The sequence below is a fragment of the Salmo salar genome, chromosome 05 (assembly GCF_965601325.2).
Source record: "Salmo salar chromosome 05, fSalSal1, whole genome shotgun sequence".
NCBI lineage: Eukaryota > Metazoa > Chordata > Actinopteri > Salmoniformes > Salmonidae > Salmo > Salmo salar.
The window spans coordinates 5510122-5528868 of record NC_138295.1 but is presented as its reverse complement, the minus strand read 5'-3'; the positions used below and the strand labels follow the sequence as shown (position 1 = coordinate 5528868).

General features: G+C 45.1%; 1 protein-coding gene across 1 annotated transcript in view; it reads right to left on the bottom strand.

Annotated features, from left to right (window-relative positions):
• Positions 1 to 203: 203 nt before the first annotated feature.
• Positions 204 to 18747, bottom strand: part of LOC106604127 (catenin (cadherin-associated protein), alpha 1) — a 246912-nt gene continuing 228368 nt past the window's right edge. The window contains exons 18-20 of the mRNA XM_082974984.1: positions 13754 to 13783; positions 10549 to 10761; positions 204 to 1435 (exon numbers count right to left, since the gene is read on the bottom strand). Coding sequence (XP_082831110.1) covers positions 1358 to 1435; positions 10549 to 10761; positions 13754 to 13783 — 321 coding nt within the window. The 3' untranslated portion in view covers positions 204 to 1357. The remainder of the gene's footprint in view (positions 1436 to 10548; positions 10762 to 13753; positions 13784 to 18747) is intronic.

Genomic DNA, 18747 nt, shown 5'->3' with positions numbered 1-18747 from the left:
GTGGTATATTGACCATACATCACAACCCCCTGAGTTGCCTTATTGCTATTATAAACTAGTTACCAACGTAATTAGAGCAGTTAAAAAAAAACACATGTTTTGTCATACCCGTGGTATACGGTCTGATATACAACAGCTTTCAGCCAATCAGCATTCAGGGCTGGAACCACCCAGTGTATAATAAGTATGAAGTGAAACGACACTAAAATATCAAACTTTTATTAGACAGAACACATTGAGAATGAAAAATAAACGTTTTTTTTGTTGTTGTAATCAAAGCAACAAAAAAACAAAGGTTCACCAGAGTAATGAGATAATAGAGATAGTTTAGAGTGGAAAAGGCCCATCTGATGTACACATTATATACGGCACACAGTAGAATACCATTCAATACCCTCCCACCGCTCACGCAACTGTAAAATATGTTAGAATGTAATTCTATAAAATACACAGGGGCATCTCACGTCACAGGTTAGGGGGTCAAGGGTCAAAATGATTCGTTGTCAGAATTAGATCTTACAGTATTCAATGAAACCCTCCTTTGTCAGACCAACATTGGAATAAAAATCAAAAGAAGGGAAATAACCCCGTTTTTTATTTTTTCTAATTGCTTTGTTTTCCAGTAGAGACATCATTACGGTAGGATACAGACAGAGCAATCAGAATGCAGTCGTTTCAATGAAAACTAGGCTGGGAGGGAGAGGGAGAGGGAGAGAGAGAGGGAGAGAGAGAGGGAGAGAGAGAGGGAGAGAGAGAGGGAGAGAGAGAGGGAGAGAGAGGGAGAGAGAGAGGGAGAGAGAGGGAGAGAGAGGGAGAGAGAGAGGGAGAGAGAGAGGGAGAGAGAGAGAGAGGGAGAGAGAGAGGGAGAGAGAGAGGGAGAGAGGGAGAGAGAGAGGGAGAGAGAGAGGGAGAGAGAGGGGGAGAGAGAGGGGGAGAGAGAGGGGGAGAGAGAGGGGGAGAGAGGGGGGGAGAGGGGGAGAGAGGGGGAGAGAGGGGGAGAGAGGGGGAGAGGGGGAGAGAGGGGGAGAGGGGGAGAGAGAGAGAGGGAGAGAGAGGGAGAGAGAGAGAGGGAGAGAGAGAGAGGGAGAGAGAGGGAGAGAGAGGGAGAGCTCAGTGTTCCACCTTAGTGAGCCTGCATAGCAACATCAAGTCAAACCTGACAGCTTGACGAGACCAGGGAAGGAAAGGAGGAATGATTTACAACCAATTCTATTCTTATTTTCTCACTCTTTCTATTTTTTTTTGTGACAAGACAAAAAAAAAAAAAAATAGCTCCAACCATCCTAGGCTAGCTATCCCAAACCCCCTCTAGCTCCACCTCCTCTCACCCCCCCCGAACGAACTGACTGGTCCATCTCTAGATGCTATCCATGGCTTTGAACTCGCTGAGGGCCTGGACAGGGTTGATGTGCTTCTTCTGGGATGACCTCTTGACCTAAGAGAAGAGAAAATAGCATTTTAAAATGTCTGTTTTCATAGAAATGTGTCTTGCATTATTAAATCTCCTTACAGGCCATTCAAAAAAATATATATATATAAAAAAAAAATGGCTGGTTTCCCAGACACAGACGAAGCCTAGTCCTGGAATGAGATTCCACATTGAAAGCTTTTTAGTCCTGGACACTGACAGGGAACTGTGAAGGGGATTATACAAGTGATTAAAGCTGGAATCCTTAGTGGGGAAACTACCACGTCCGTTTGAGATGACATAAAGACGTTACTTTAAACAAACACTTCACTGGACATCATTGCGATAGAACAGCAGAGATTATACTCTTGTTTTCACCAAGTTGTTGAATATGTTTATCATATATGCACACTTTAACTATACATTCATGTACATACTACCTCAATTGGACCGACCAACCAGTGCTCCTGTACATTGGCTAACCGGGCTATCTGCATTGTGTCCCACCACCCACCAACCCCTCTTTTTACACTGCTGCTACTCTCTGTTCATCATACATGCATAGTCACTTTAACCACATCTACATGTACATACTACCTCAATCAGCCTGACTAACCGCTGTCTGTATGTAGCCTTGCTTCTCTTATTTTCAAATGTCTTTTTACTGTGGTTTTATTTCTTTACTTACCTACTGTTCACATAATACCTTTTTTTGCACTATTGGTTAGAGACTAAGTAAGCATTTCACTGTGAGGTCTACTACACCTGTTGTATTCAGCATTTCACTGTGAGGTCTACTACACCTGTTGTATTCAGCATTTCACTGTGAGGTCTACTACACCTGTTGTATTCAGCATTTCACTGTGAGGTCTACTACACCTGTTGTATTCAGCATTTCACTGTGAGGTCTACTACACCTGTTGTATTCAGCATTTCACTGTGAGGTCTACTACACCTGTTGTATTCAGCATTTCACAGTGAGGTCTACTACACCTGTTGTATTCAGCATTTCACAGTGAGGTCTACTACACCTGTTGTATTCAGCATTTCACTGTGAGGTCTACTACACCTGTTGTATTCAGCATTTCACTGTGAGGTCTACTACACCTGTTGTATTCAGCATTTCACTGTGAGGTCTACTACACCTGTTGTATTCAGCATTTCACAGTGAGGTCTACTACACCTGTTGTATTCAGCATTTCACTGTGAGGTCTACTACACCTGTTGTATTCAGCATTTCACTGTAAGGTCTACTACACCTGTTGTATTCAGCATTTCACTGTAAGGTCTACTACACCTGTTGTATTCAGCATTTCACTGTGAGGTCTAGTACACCTGTTGTATTCAGCATTTCACTGTGAGGTCTACTACACCTGTTGTATTCAGCATTTCACTGTGAGGTCTACTACACCTGTTGTATTCAGCATTTCACTGTGAGGTCTACACCTGTTGTATTCAGCATTTCACTGTAAGGTCTACTACACCTGTTGTATTCAGCATTTCACTGTAAGGTCTACTACACCTGTTGTATTCAGCATTTCACTGTAAGGTCTACTACACCTGTTGTATTCAGCATTTCACTGTGAGGTCTACCTACACCTGTTGTATTCAGCATTTCACTGTGAGGTCTACTACACCTGTTGTATTCAGCATTTCACTGTGAGGTCTACTACACCTGTTGTATTCAGCATTTCACTGTGAGGTCTACTACACCTGTTGTATTCAGCATTTCACTGTGAGGTCTACTACACCTGTTGTATTCAGCATTTCACTGTGAGGTCTACTACACCTGTTGTATTCAGCATTTCACTGTGAGGTCTACTACACCTGTTGTATTCAGCATTTCACTGTGAGGTCTACTACACCTGTTGTATTCAGCATTTCACTGTAAGGTCTACTACACCTGTTGTATTCAGCATTTCACTGTGAGGTCTACTACACCTGTTGTATTCAGCATTTCACTGTAAGGTCTACTACACCTGTTGTATTCAGCATTTCACTGTGAGGTCTACCTACACCTGTTGTATTCAGCATTTCACTGTGAGGTCTACTACACCTGTTGTATTCAGCATTTCACTGTGAGGTCTACTACACCTGTTGTATTCAGCATTTCACTGTGAGGTCTACTACACCTGTTGTATTCAGCATTTCACTGTAAGGTCTACTACACCTGTTGTATTCAGCATTTCACTGTAAGGTCTACTACACCTGTTGTATTCAGCATTTCACTGTGAGGTCTACTACACCTGTTGTATTCAGCATTTCACTGTGAGGTCTACTACACCTGTTGTATTCAGCATTTCACTGTGAGGTCTACTACACCTGTTGTATTCAGCATTTCACTGTAAGGTCTACTACACCTGTTGTATTCAGCATTTCACTGTGAGGTCTACTACACCTGTTGTATTCAGCATTTCACTGTGAGGTCTACTACACCTGTTGTATTCAGCATTTCACTGTGAGGTCTACTACACCTGTTGTATTCAGCATTTCACTGTGAGGTCTACTACACCTGTTGTATTCAGCATTTCACTGTAAGGTCTACTACACCTGTTGTATTCAGCATTTCACTGTGAGGTCTACACCTGTTGTATTCAGCATTTCACTGTAAGGTCTACTACACCTGTTGTATTCAGCATTTCACTGTAAGGTCTACTACACCTGTTGTATTCAGCATTTCACTGTGAGGTCTACTACACCTGTTGTATTCAGCATTTCACTGTAAGGTCTACTACACCTGTTGTATTCAGCATTTCACTGTAAGGTCTACTACACCTGTTGTATTCAGCATTTCACTGTAAGGTCTACTACACCTGTTGTATTCAGCATTTCACTGTGAGGTCTACTACACCTGTTGTATTCAGCATTTCACTGTGAGGTCTACTACACCTGTTGTATTCAGCATTTCACTGTGAGGTCTACTACACCTGTTGTATTCAGCATTTCACTGTGAGGTCTACTACACCTGTCGTATTCAGCATTTCACTGTGAGGTCTACTACACCTGTCGTATTCAGCATTTCACTGTGAGGTCTACTACACCTGTTGTATTCAGCATTTCACTGTAAGGTCTACTACACCTGTTGTATTCAGCATTTCACTGTAAGGTCTACTACACCTGTTGTATTCAGCATTTCACTGTGAGGTCTACTACACCTGTTGTATTCAGCATTTCACTGTGAGGTCTACTACACCTGTTGTATTCAGCATTTCACTGTGAGGTCTACTACACCTGTTGTATTCAGCATTTCACGGTGAGGTCTACTACACCTGTCGTATTCAGCATTTCACTGTGAGGTCTACTACACCTGTCGTATTCAGCATTTCACTGTGAGGTCTACTACACCTGTTGTATTCAGCATTTCACTGTGAGGTCTACCTACACCTGTTGTATTCAGCATTTCACTGTGAGGTCTACTACACCTGTTGTATTCAGCATTTCACGGTGAGGTCTACTACACCTGTCGTATTCAGCATTTCACTGTGAGGTCTACTACACCTGTTGTATTCAGCATTTCACTGTGAGGTCTACTACACCTGTTGTATTCAGCATTTCACTGTGAGGTCTACTACACCTGTTGTATTCAGCATTTCACTGTGAGGTCTACCTACACCTGTTGTATTCAGCATTTCACTGTGAGGTCTACTACACCTGTTGTATTCAGCATTTCACTGTGAGGTCTACTACACCTGTTGTATTCAGCATTTCACTGTGAGGTCTACTACACCTGTTGTATTCAGCATTTCACTGTGAGGTCTACTACACCTGTTGTATTCAGCATTTCACTGTGAGGTCTACTACACCTGTTGTATTCAGCATTTCACTGTAAGGTCTACTACACCTGTTGTATTCAGCATTTCACTGTGAGGTCTACTACACCTGTTGTATTCAGCATTTCACTGTGAGGTCTACTACACCTGTTGTATTCAGCATTTCACTGTAAGGTCTACTACACCTGTTGTATTCAGCATTTCACTGTGAGGTCTACTACACCTGTTGTATTCAGCATTTCACTGTAAGGTCTACCTACACCTGTTGTATTCAGCATTTCACTGTGAGGTCTACTACACCTGTTGTATTCAGCATTTCACTGTGAGGTCTACTACACCTGTTGTATTCAGCATTTCACTGTGAGGTCTACTACACCTGTTGTATTCAGCATTTCACTGTGAGGTCTACTACACCTGTTGTATTCAGCATTTCACTGTGAGGTCTACTACACCTGTTGTATTCAGCATTTCACTGTGAGGTCTACTACACCTGTTGTATTCAGCATTTCACTGTGAGGTCTACTACACCTGTTGTATTCAGCATTTCACTGTGAGGTCTACTACACCTGTTGTATTCAGCATTTCACTGTAAGGTCTACTACACCTGTTGTATTCAGCATTTCACTGTGAGGTCTACACCTGTTGTATTCAGCATTTCACTGTGAGGTCTACTACACCTGTTGTATTCAGCATTTCACTGTGAGGTCTACTACACCTGTTGTATTCAGCATTTCACTGTGAGGTCTACTACACCTGTTGTATTCAGCATTTCACTGTGAGGTCTACTACACCTGTTGTATTCAGCATTTCACTGTGAGGTCTACTACACCTGTTGTATTCAGCATTTCACTGTGAGGTCTACTACACCTGTTGTATTCAGCATTTCACTGTGAGGTCTACTACACCTGTTGTATTCAGCATTTCACTGTGAGGTCTACTACACCTGTTGTATTCAGCATTTCACTGTGAGGTCTACTACACCTGTTGTATTCAGCATTTCACTGTGAGGTCTACTACACCTGTTGTATTCAGCATTTCACTGTAAGGTCTACTACACCTGTTGTATTCAGCATTTCACTGTGAGGTCTACTACACCTGTTGTATTCAGCATTTCACTGTGAGGTCTACTACACCTGTTGTATTCAGCATTTCACTGTGAGGTCTACTACACCTGTTGTATTCAGCATTTCACTGTGAGGTCTACTACACCTGCTGTATTCAGCATTTCACTGTGAGGTCTACTACACCTGTTGTATTCAGCATTTCACTGTGAGGTCTACTACACCTGTTGTATTCAGCATTTCACTGTGAGGTCTACTACACCTGCTGTATTCAGCATTTCACTGTGAGGTCTACCTACACCTGTTGTATTCAGCATTTCACTGTGAGGTCTACTACACCTGTTGTATTCAGCATTTCACTGTGAGGTCTACTACACCTGTTGTATTCAGCATTTCACTGTGAGGTCTACACCTGTTGTATTCAGCATTTCACTGTGAGGTCTACTACACCTGTTGTATTCAGCATTTCACTGTGAGGTCTACTACACCTGTTGTATTCAGCATTTCACTGTGAGGTCTACTACACCTGTTGTATTCAGCATTTCACTGTGAGGTCTACTACACCTGTTGTATTCAGCATTTCACTGTAAGGTCTACTACACCTGTTGTATTCAGCATTTCACTGTGAGGTCTACTACACCTGTTGTATTCAGCATTTCACTGTGAGGTCTACTACACCTGTTGTATTCAGCATTTCACTGTGAGGTCTACTACACCTGTTGTATTCAGCATTTCACTGTGAGGTCTACTACACCTGTTGTATTCAGCATTTCACTGTGAGGTCTACTACACCTGTTGTATTCAGCATTTCACTGTAAGGTCTACTACACCTGTTGTATTCAGCATTTCACTGTAAGGTCTACACCTGTTGTATTCAGCATTTCACTGTGAGGTCTACTACACCTGTTGTATTCAGCATTTCACTGTGAGGTCTACTACACCTGTTGTATTCAGCATTTCACTGTGAGGTCTACTACACCTGTTGTATTCAGCATTTCACTGTGAGGTCTACTACACCTGTTGTATTCAGCATTTCACTGTAAGGTCTACTACACCTGTTGTATTCAGCATTTCACTGTGAGGTCTACTACACCTGTTGTATTCAGCATTTCACTGTGAGGTCTACTACACCTGTTGTATTCAGCATTTCACTGTGAGGTCTACTACACCTGTTGTATTCAGCATTTCACTGTAAGGTCTACTACACCTGTTGTATTCAGCATTTCACTGTGAGGTCTACTACACCTGTTGTATTCAGCATTTCACTGTGAGGTCTACTACACCTGTTGTATTCAGCATTTCACTGTGAGGTCTACTACACCTGTTGTATTCAGCATTTCACTGTGAGGTCTACTACACCTGTTGTATTCAGCATTTCACTGTGAGGTCTACTACACCTGTTGTATTCAGCATTTCACTGTGAGGTCTACTACACCTGTTGTATTCAGCATTTCACTGTGAGGTCTACTACACCTGTTGTATTCAGCATTTCACTGTGAGGTCTACTACACCTGTTGTATTCAGCATTTCACTGTGAGGTCTACTACACCTGTTGTATTCAGCATTTCACTGTGAGGTCTACTACACCTGTTGTATTCAGCATTTCACTGTGAGGTCTACTACACCTGTTGTATTCAGCATTTCACTGTGAGGTCTACTACACCTGTTGTATTCAGCATTTCACTGTGAGGTCTACTACACCTGTTGTATTCAGCATTTCACTGTGAGGTCTACTACACCTGTTGTATTCAGCATTTCACTGTGAGGTCTACACCTGTTGTATTCAGCATTTCACTGTGAGGTCTACTACACCTGTTGTATTCAGCATTTCACTGTGAGGTCTACTACACCTGTTGTATTCAGCATTTCACTGTGAGGTCTACTACACCTGTTGTATTCAGCATTTCACTGTGAGGTCTACTACACCTGTTGTATTCAGCATTTCACTGTAAGGTCTACTACACCTGTTGTATTCAGCATTTCACTGTGAGGTCTACTACACCTGTTGTATTCAGCATTTCACTGTGAGGTCTACTACACCTGTTGTATTCAGCATTTCACTGTGAGGTCTACTACACCTGTTGTATTCAGCATTTCACTGTGAGGTCTACTACACCTGTTGTATTCAGCATTTCACTGTGAGGTCTACTACACCTGTTGTATTCAGCATTTCACTGTGAGGTCTACTACACCTGTTGTATTCAGCATTTCACTGTGAGGTCTACTACACCTGTTGTATTCAGCATTTCACTGTGAGGTCTACTACACCTGTTGTATTCAGCATTTCACTGTGAGGTCTACTACACCTGTTGTATTCAGCATTTCACTGTGAGGTCTACTACACCTGTTGTATTCAGCATTTCACTGTGAGGTCTACTACACCTGTTGTATTCAGCATTTCACTGTGAGGTCTACTACACCTGTTGTATTCAGCATTTCACTGTGAGGTCTACTACACCTGTTGTATTCAGCATTTCACTGTGAGGTCTACTACACCTGTTGTATTCAGCATTTCACTGTGAGGTCTACTACACCTGTTGTATTCAGCATTTCACTGTGAGGTCTACTACACCTGTTGTATTCAGCATTTCACTGTGAGGTCTACTACACCTGTTGTATTCAGCATTTCACTGTGAGGTCTACTACACCTGTTGTATTCAGCATTTCACTGTGAGGTCTACTACACCTGTTGTATTCAGCATTTCACTGTGAGGTCTACTACACCTGTTGTATTCAGCATTTCACTGTGAGGTCTACTACACCTGTTGTATTCAGCATTTCACTGTAAGGTCTACTACACCTGTTGTATTCAGCATTTCACTGTGAGGTCTACTACACCTGTTGTATTCAGCATTTCACTGTGAGGTCTACTACACCTGTTGTATTCAGCATTTCACTGTGAGGTCTACTACACCTGTTGTATTCAGCATTTCACTGTGAGGTCTACTACACCTGTTGTATTCAGCATTTCACTGTGAGGTCTACTACACCTGTTGTATTCAGCATTTCACTGTGAGGTCTACTACACCTGTTGTATTCAGCATTTCACTGTAAGGTCTACTACACCTGTTGTATTCAGCATTTCACTGTGAGGTCTACTACACCTGTTGTATTCAGCATTTCACTGTGAGGTCTACTACACCTGTTGTATTCAGCATTTCACTGTGAGGTCTACTACACCTGTTGTATTCAGCATTTCACTGTAAGGTCTACTACACCTGTTGTATTCAGCATTTCACTGTAAGGTCTACTACACCTGTTGTATTCAGCATTTCACTGTGAGGTCTACTACACCTGTTGTATTCAGCATTTCACTGTGAGGTCTACTACACCTGTTGTATTCAGCATTTCACTGTGAGGTCTACTACACCTGTTGTATTCAGCATTTCACTGTGAGGTCTACTACACCTGTTGTATTCAGCATTTCACTGTGAGGTCTACTACACCTGTTGTATTCAGCATTTCACTGTGAGGTCTACTACACCTGTTGTATTCAGCATTTCACTGTGAGGTCTACTACACCTGTTGTATTCAGCATTTCACTGTGAGGTCTACTACACCTGTTGTATTCAGCATTTCACTGTGAGGTCTACTACACCTGTTGTATTCAGCATTTCACTGTGAGGTCTACTACACCTGTTGTATTCAGCATTTCACTGTGAGGTCTACTACACCTGTTGTATTCAGCATTTCACTGTAGGTCTACTACACCTGTTGTATTCAGCATTTCACTGTGAGGTCTACTACACCTGTTGTATTCAGCATTTCACTGTGAGGTCTACTACACCTGTTGTATTCAGCATTTCACTGTGAGGTCTACTACACCTGTTGTATTCAGCATTTCACTGTGAGGTCTACTACACCTGTTGTATTCAGCATTTCACTGTGAGGTCTACTACACCTGTTGTATTCAGCATTTCACTGTGAGGTCTACTACACCTGTTGTATTCAGCATTTCACTGTGAGGTCTACTACACCTGTTGTATTCAGCATTTCACTGTGAGGTCTACTACACCTGTTGTATTCAGCATTTCACTGTGAGGTCTACTACACCTGTTGTATTCAGCATTTCACTGTGAGGTCTACTACACCTGTTGTATTCAGCATTTCACTGTGAGGTCTACTACACCTGTTGTATTCAGCATTTCACTGTAAGGTCTACTACACCTGTTGTATTCAGCATTTCACTGTGAGGTCTACTACACCTGTTGTATTCAGCATTTCACTGTGAGGTCTACTACACCTGTTGTATTCTGGGAGAAAACAGCCGTTTAGAAGATATCAGCTTTAACAACATGATTCTCATTACCTTGTTGTTGGATCCATCTTCCTGTTTCTCTCTCTTAACCAGGGGTTTCTTCTCTGGGGCTTTCATCTTCCAGGAGATAGCAGGCATGTTCAGGGACTGCATGGCCATGGACTTCTGGTACTTAGTAGAAGCCACGTAGCTAGCCTTGACCGTGGACACCACCGTGTTCATCAGGTTCTTAGCTGCCTGGATCAGAGACATAGCACTGTCCACCTGGAGGGAGAAGGGAGGAAGGGGAGACGAGGGGAGAGGAAGGGGAGGGGAGACGAGGGGAGAGGAGAGAAGGGGAGACGAGGGGAGAGGAGAGAGAAGGGGAGACGAGGGGAGAGGAGAGGAAGGGGAGGGGAGAGGAAGGGGAGACGAAGGGGAGAGGAGAGGAAGGGGAGAGGAAGGGGAGAGGAGAGGAAGGGGAGACGAGGGGAGAGGAAGGGGAGAGGAGAGGAAGGGGAGAGGGAGAGGAAGGGGAGACGAAGGGGAGAGGAAGGGGAGAGAAGGGGAGACGAAGGGGAGACGAGGGGGAGACGAGGGGAGAGGAGGGGAGAGGAGGGGAGGGGAGATGAGGGGAGGGGAGAGGAAGGGGAGACGAGGGGAGAGGAGAGGAAGGGAGACGAGGGGAGACGAGAGGAAGGGGAGCGGAGACGAGGGGAGGGGAGAGGAAGGGGAGACGAGGGGAGAGGAGAGGGGAGGGGAGAGGAGGGGGAGACGAGGGGAGAGGAAGGGGAGGGGAGAGGAAGGGGAGAGGAAGGGGAGACGAAGGGGAGAGGAAGGGGAGAGGAAGGGGAGAGGAGGAGGGGAGAGGAAGGGGAGACGAGGGGAGAGGAAGGGGAGACGAGGGGAGAGGAAGGGGAGAGGGGAGAGGAAGGGGAGAGGAGGGGAGAGGAAGGGGAGAGGAAGGGGAGAGGAGACGAAGGGGAGACGAAGGGGAGAGGAGAGGAAGGGGAGAGGAGAGGGAGGAGGAGAGGAAGGGGAGAGGAGAGGAAGGGGAGAGGAGGGGAGAGGAGAGGAAGGGGAGACGAGGGGAGAGGAGAGGAAGGGGAGACGAGGGGAGAGGAGAGGAAGGGGAGAGGAGGGGAGAGGAGAGGAAGGGGAGACGAGGGGAGAGGAGAGGAAGGGGAGAGGAGAGGGAGAGGAGGGGAAGGGGAGAGGAGGGGAGAGGAGAGGAAGGGGAGAGGAGGGGAGAGGAGAGGAAGGAGGGAGAGGAGGGGAGAGGAAGGGGAGAGGAGGAGGGGAGAGGAAGGGGAGACGAGGGGAGAGGAAGGGGAGACGAGGGGAGAGGAAGGGGAGACGAGGGAGAGGAGAGGAAGGGGAGAGGAAGGGGAGAGGAAGGGGAGACGAAGGGGAGACGAGGGGAGAGGAGAGGAAGGGGAGAGGAAGGGGAGAGGAGGGAGAGGAGAGGAAGGGGAGAGGAAGGGGAGAGGGAGAGGGGAGAGGAAGGGGAGAGGAGAGGAAGGGGAGAGGAGAGGAAGGGGAGAGGAGGGGAGAGGAGAGGAAGGGGAGAGGAGGGGAGAGGAGAGGAAGGGGAGAGGAGGGAGAGGAGGAGGGGAGAGGAGGGGAGAGGAGGGGAGAGGAAGGGGAGAGGAGAGGGAAGGGGAGAGGAGGGGAGGAGGGGAGAGGAGGGGGGGAGAGGAGAGGAAGGGGAGAGGAGGGGAGAGGAGAGGAAGGGGAGAGGAGAGGAAGGGGAGAGGAGGGGAAGGGAGAGGAGGGGAGGGGAGAGGAAGGGGAGAGGAGAGGAAGGGGAGAGGAGGGGAGAGGAGAGGAAGGGGAGACGGAGGGGAGAGGAGAGGAAGGGGAGAGGAGGGGAGAGGAGAGGAAGGGGAGAGGAGGGGAGAGGAGGGGAGGGGAGAGAAGGGGAGAGGAAGGGGAGAGGAGAGGAAGGGGAGAGGAGGGGAGAGGAGGGGAGGGAGAGGGGGGAGAGGAGGGGAGAGGAGAGGAAGGGGAGAGGAGGGGAGAGGAAGGGGGAGAGGAAGGGGAGAGGGAGAGGGGAGACGAGGGGAGAGGAGAGTAAGGGGAGACGAGGGGAGAGGAGAGTAAGGGGAGACGAGGGGAGAGGAGAGGAAGGGGAGAGGAGGGGAGAGGAGAGGAAGGGGAGAGGAGGGGAGAGGAGAGGAAGGGGAGAGGAGGGGAGAGGAGAGGAAGGGGGGAAGGGGGGTGGAGAGGAGAGGAAGGGGGGTGGAGAGGAGAGGAAGGGGGAGAGGAGAGGAAGAGGAGAGGAAGGAGGAGAGGAGAGGAGAGGAAGGGGAGAGGAGGGGAGAGGAACGGGAGAGGAAGGGGAGAGGAAGGGGAGAGGAAGGGGAGAGGAAGGGGAGAGGAGGGGAGAGGAGGGAAGGGGAGAGGAAGGGGAGAGGAAGGGGAGAGGAAGGGGAGAGGAGGGGAGAGGAGAGGAAGGGGAGAGGAGGGGAGAGGAGAGGAAGGGGAGAGGAGGGGAGAGGAGAGGAAGGGGAGAGGAGGGGAGAGGAGAGGAAGGGGAGAGGAGGGGAGAGGAGAGGAAGGGGAGGGGAGGGGAGAGGAAGGGGAGAGGAGGGGAGAGGAAGGGGAGAGGAGGGGAGAGGAGAGGAAGGGGAGAGGAGGGGAGAGGAAGGGGAGAGAAGGGGAGGGGAGAGGAAGGGGAGGGGAGAGGAAGGGGAGAGAAGGGGAGGGGAGAGGAAGGGGAGGGGAGAGGAAGGGGAGGGGAGAGGAAGGGGGGAGGAGAGGAAGGGGGGAGGAAGAGAAGGAGATAGAGAGGAGACAATGTTAGCCAGTGCTTGAGGTAGAAGTTGTCCTCTTAACCACAGCTCTAGGATCAGATAACTAACTTAACCTTGGGAATATTATACAGTATAACCATATAGATACATCCCAAAATGACCCTGGGTCAAAGTAGTGTACTATTTAGGCATTAGGGCGCAATTTGGAAGCACATTATATATCTGACCCCAGATCAGCAGTTAGAGACAACCTGTATTTCCACCTGTAATGTTTCCCACCACCACCACTGATCAGAGGGTCAACTGAGTTCATATGATCCTATGTGTCTGGCTTTGGCCAATGCCTCAGGCAACATCCCAAATTCCCTATATAGTGCACTACTGTTGACTAGGGCACAAAGGTAAAAAAAAAGGGCCTAAAAGCTCTGGTTAAAAGTAGTGCACAATATAGGGAATAGGTTGGTGTTTGGGCTGCAGCCTGAATGTTACTGTACTGTATCTGAAGGTGGGGTTGGGAATACCTGGCTCTCTAGGAATGCTTGGGAAACCTCCTGTAAAAGGGAAAAGGGAGAGAGGGAACTTGAACGTTAATAGTTGAACTGTAGAAGTCAAATGCAACATGATGGAGCCTCGGGGTAAAGGCTTCAGAGCAGGACAAGGCTGCAGCTGTGTGACCGTTGTACATCCAGCAGAATGACAATGTAGTGAACAGGGTTTTACTGAATAACTGCTCTCAACAACATTGCTGCCCTGAATTTTAGCAGGCGCTACAGACAACTACTACGGTCAGTGTGAACCCGAGTGACTTGACACAAAGTGGACCAAACAAGCTTTAAGCTACAAACAAAATGGAGTCAAAAATGGTACCAGACTGCCGTGAAGTGTTCAGCCATGTATACGGGTAAGAGTCTAGCTACATTTTACGACATTATACGTTTCTAATTTGGTCAGAAAGTCATTTTCATTACAAGCTAAGGCTTACTGTTACGTAGCTAGGGAACGTTAGCCTGCTGGCTCGCTAGCTAACGTTACGAGTATGATCTGTGTAGAAATATTATTTGTATATCAGAAAGCCATTTGGAATTATGGTTCATTGTTTAGCTAGCTAGCTACAGTGAGGGAAAAAAGTATTTGATCCCCTGCTGATTTTGTACATTTGCCCACTGACAAAGAAATGATCAGTCTATAATTTTAATGGTAGGTTTATTTGAACAATGAGACAGAAATATCCAGAAAAACGCACGTCAAAAATGTTATAAAATGATTTGCATTTTAATGAGGGAAATAAGTATTTGACCCCTCTGCAAAACATGACTTAGTACTTGGTGGCAAAACCCTTGTTGGCAATCAGAGGTCAGACATTTCTTGTAGTTGACCACCAGGTTTGCACACATCTCAGGAGGGATTTTGTCCCACTCCTCTTTGCAGATCTTCTCCAAGTCATTAAGGTTTTGAGGCTGACGTTTGGCAACTCGAACCTTCAGCTCCCTCCACAGATTTTCTATGGGATTAAGGTCTGGAGACTGACTAGGCCACTCCAGGACCTTAATGTGCTTCTTCTTGAGCCACTCCTTTGTTGCCTTGGCCGTGTCTTTTGGGTCAATGTCATGCTGGAATACCCATCCACGACCCATTTTCAATGCCCTGGCTGAGGGAAGGAGGTTCTCACCCAAGATTTGACGGTACATGGCCCCGTCCATCATCCCTTTGATGCGGTGAAGTTGTCCTGTCCCCTTAGCAGAAAAACACCCCCAAAGCATAATGTTTCCACCTCCATGTTTGACGGTGGGGATGGTGTTCTTGGGGTCATAGGCAGCATTCCACCTCCACACACGGCGAGTTGAGTTGATGCCAAAGAGCTCCATTTTGGTCTCATCTGACCACAACACCTTCACCCAGTTGTCCTCTGAATCATTCAGATGTTCATTGGCAAACTTCAGACGGGCATGTATTTGTGCTTTCCTGAGCAGGGGGACCTTGCGGGCGCTGCAGGATTTCAGTCCTTCACGGCGTAGTGTTTTACCAATTGTTTTCTTGGTGACTATGGTCCCAGCTGCCTTGAGATCATTGACAAGATCCTCCCGTGTAGTTCTGGGCTGATTCCTCACCGTTCTCATGATCATTGCAACTCCACGAGGTGAGATCTTGCATGGAGCCCCAGGCCGAGGGAGATTGACAGTTCTTTTGTGTTTCTTCCATTTGCTAATAATCGCACCAACTGTTGTCACCTTCTCACCAAGCTGCTTGGCGATGGTCTTGTAGCCCATTCCAGCCTTGTGTAGGTCTACAATCTTGTCCCTGACATCCTTGGAGAGCTCTTTGGTCTTGGCCATGGTGGAGAGTTTGGAATCTGGTTGATTGATTTCTTCTGTGGACAGCTGTCTTTTATACAGGTAACAAACAGATTAGAAGCACTCCCTTTAAGAGTGTGCTCCTAATCTCAGCTCGTTACCTGTATAAAAGACACCTGGGAGCCAGAAATCTTTCTGATTGAGAGGAGGTCAAATACTTATTTCCCTCATTAAAACGCAAATCAATTTATAACATTTTTGACATGCGTTTTCTGGATTTTTTTGTTGTTATTCTGTCTCTCACTGTTCAAATAAACCTACCATTAAAATTATAGACTGATCATTTCTTTGTCAGTGGGAAAATGTACAAAATCAGCAGGGGATCAAATACTTTTTTACCCCTCGCTGAACATGTCTAAACAAAAGACTCCACTTAGCCAGAAAATTACATGACCCATCCACTTAGCTAGATGTGGCTGGGAGGTGATTACAGCCATCTATTGTATTTCATGAACATGTCTAGAGAACAGTGATCCATCCACTTAGCTAGATGTGGCTGGGAGGTGATTACAGCCATCTATTGTATTTAATGAACATGTCTAGAGAACAGTGATCCATCCACTTAGCTAGATGTGTCTGGGAGGTGATTACAGCCATCTATTGTATTTCATGAACATGTCTAGAGAACAGTGATCCATCCACTTAGCTAGATGTGGCTGGGAGGTGATTACAGCCATCTATTGTATTTCATGAACATGTCTAGAGAACAGTGATCCATCCACTTAGCTAGATGTGGCTGGGAGGTGGTTTTTGCATTTCTTTCACATGACCCATCAATTTAGACAACTGTGTCTGGGTAAGAATCACCTAATAATTATAAAATATTTATACAATATTTTCATATGGACACTTTCTATTTTTGATATTGCTACTATGCAAGTAACCATTTCACTGTACTGTTTACACCGTCTGTACCCTGTGTATGTGACAAATAAATAAATAAACTTTGTAATGTGAAGAACAACATGACCTGCACCAAAGTCAGATTAGGATACAGGACAAGGACTAGATAAACTACTTTTTGCTACTATTTTCACCATTTTTAGTTTTGAAACCTTTGGTTGTTTACTACACTACCTTACTCTGTTTAGCACATGGCCTCACGTGTGACTCCTTACAGAGATGGGTGGGGCTTAAGAGGGTGTGAACGACGCTGAATGGGTGGAGACAAAGAAGAGCTCTCCAGTAGGTACCAAAACATTCCAAGGGCAATTTTCTCAAATGTGGGGTTACAAGTTTATCGACTTTCAAAGCAAAAGTAGTTTCTCATTGTTCCTCAACTGCAGTGTATGATATACAATTTTCTAGCTCTAAATCTCCACTTTTATCCAATGTAAATGTTTTGCTACATAAGACCTGTGGCTCAGTTGGTAGAGGATGGTGTTTGCAACGCCAGGGTTGTGGGTTCGATTCCCACGGGGGACCAGTACGAAAAAAAATGTATGAAATGTATGAATTCACTACTGTAAGTTGCTCTGGATAAGAGCGTCTGCTAAATGACTAAAATGTAAAAATGTTAAATTTAGTTGTTTGGTTGACCAAGATTTCTTTAGTTGAGCAATCATTCGAAAAAACTGTCATGGCACCTGTCTGATTCACGCCTGTCTCAGTGGACTAAACCATTGGAGGCTACGGGGCTGGCACAGTCCATCACTTTAAAGACATGATACTGAAAGTATATACATATATACATATACACACACATATACATATACACACATATACATATACATACACACACATATACATACACACACATACATACATATACACACACATACACATATACACATACATACACATACATACATACACACATACACATATATACACATACATGCATACATACACATGTATGTATGTGTATATATGCATGTATGTATGCATGTGTATATACTCAAAGCACTTTCTCCCACGTTGATACGGTCCCTGTCCGTGGTTCTGAAACAATCTTCAGTGCACTGTTGAATTGGTGCCTTTCCCTACGTTGCTATGTGCATAATTACTAAATGAACCATCATTTTGGGATTGAGAACAATGCGGCGGAGGCAGCAGCAGCAGAGACGAGGAAACAGCCCTTGCCATAGCCTAATTGAGGACAGAGGAAACCAAGTTAATTAGGTCTATAATCAATAGTCTAACTGTTAAATGCGCCTGGCTTTATAAATCATCCATTATTATCTACAGAAAAAAAGACCCATCTTGCTTCGGGTTGCCTGTTTAATAGCCTACCGATTCTGTGAGCACCAAGCTTCATGCAACGGCAACATGACGGACAAAAGAATTTCACAGATTGGTCTGTTTTTAATCTCTGCTATGCTGTAATTGGGGCGGCAGGTAGCCTAGTGGTCAGAGCGTTGGGCCAGTAATCGAAAAGTTGCTAGATCAAATCCCCTGAGGTTGACAAGGTAAAAATCTGTTGTTCTGCCCCTGAACAAGGCAGTTAACCCACTGTTCCCCGGTAGGCTGTCATTGTAAAATAAGAATTTGTTCTTAACTGACTTGCCTAGTTTAATAAATAAATTAAAGGCTTTACAATTTATTTCTGTTTGTTCCAAACAGGCAGAAGAATGATATTGTAATCTAACAGCACCTGTTTGTCACACACAATATGCACACAGCTCTCACTCCTATACCCTCCTTTTCCTTGTTATTACAATTATTGCTGTGATGGTCATTGTAATAAGTAGTGTTGTTATTAGGCTTGGTATATAGTATCCTTGTATAACGCTTTAGGCCGAAGAGCCCCTCCTGTTAAGTTTTCATACTGTAACTTACTTAGGACTAGATTTCAATACTTATATAGGCCACTGTAACAATCAATTATTTATTAGTTCATGCCATCACACAGCATTTACGAGATATTCATGCTTTGAAATGCAAATCAAGCATTTTATTTTTTAAATTAAATAACGATGCTTTGAATAATTGGCCTAAATAATAAAATAAACCGCAATTCACGAATGCATGCAACTGTTTTTACCCCCCCCCCCCCCCCCCCCCGATAGAACAGACCCTGATACACGTATTTAGTAGTGTTTAGTTCCAAATGGTCATAAAATGATAATATTGTAATATCCCAGCACCTGTTTGGCACACATAATACTCGTGCAGCGCTTGCTCCTACAGTATACCCTCCTTTTTATTGATCTACAGTAGTTTCT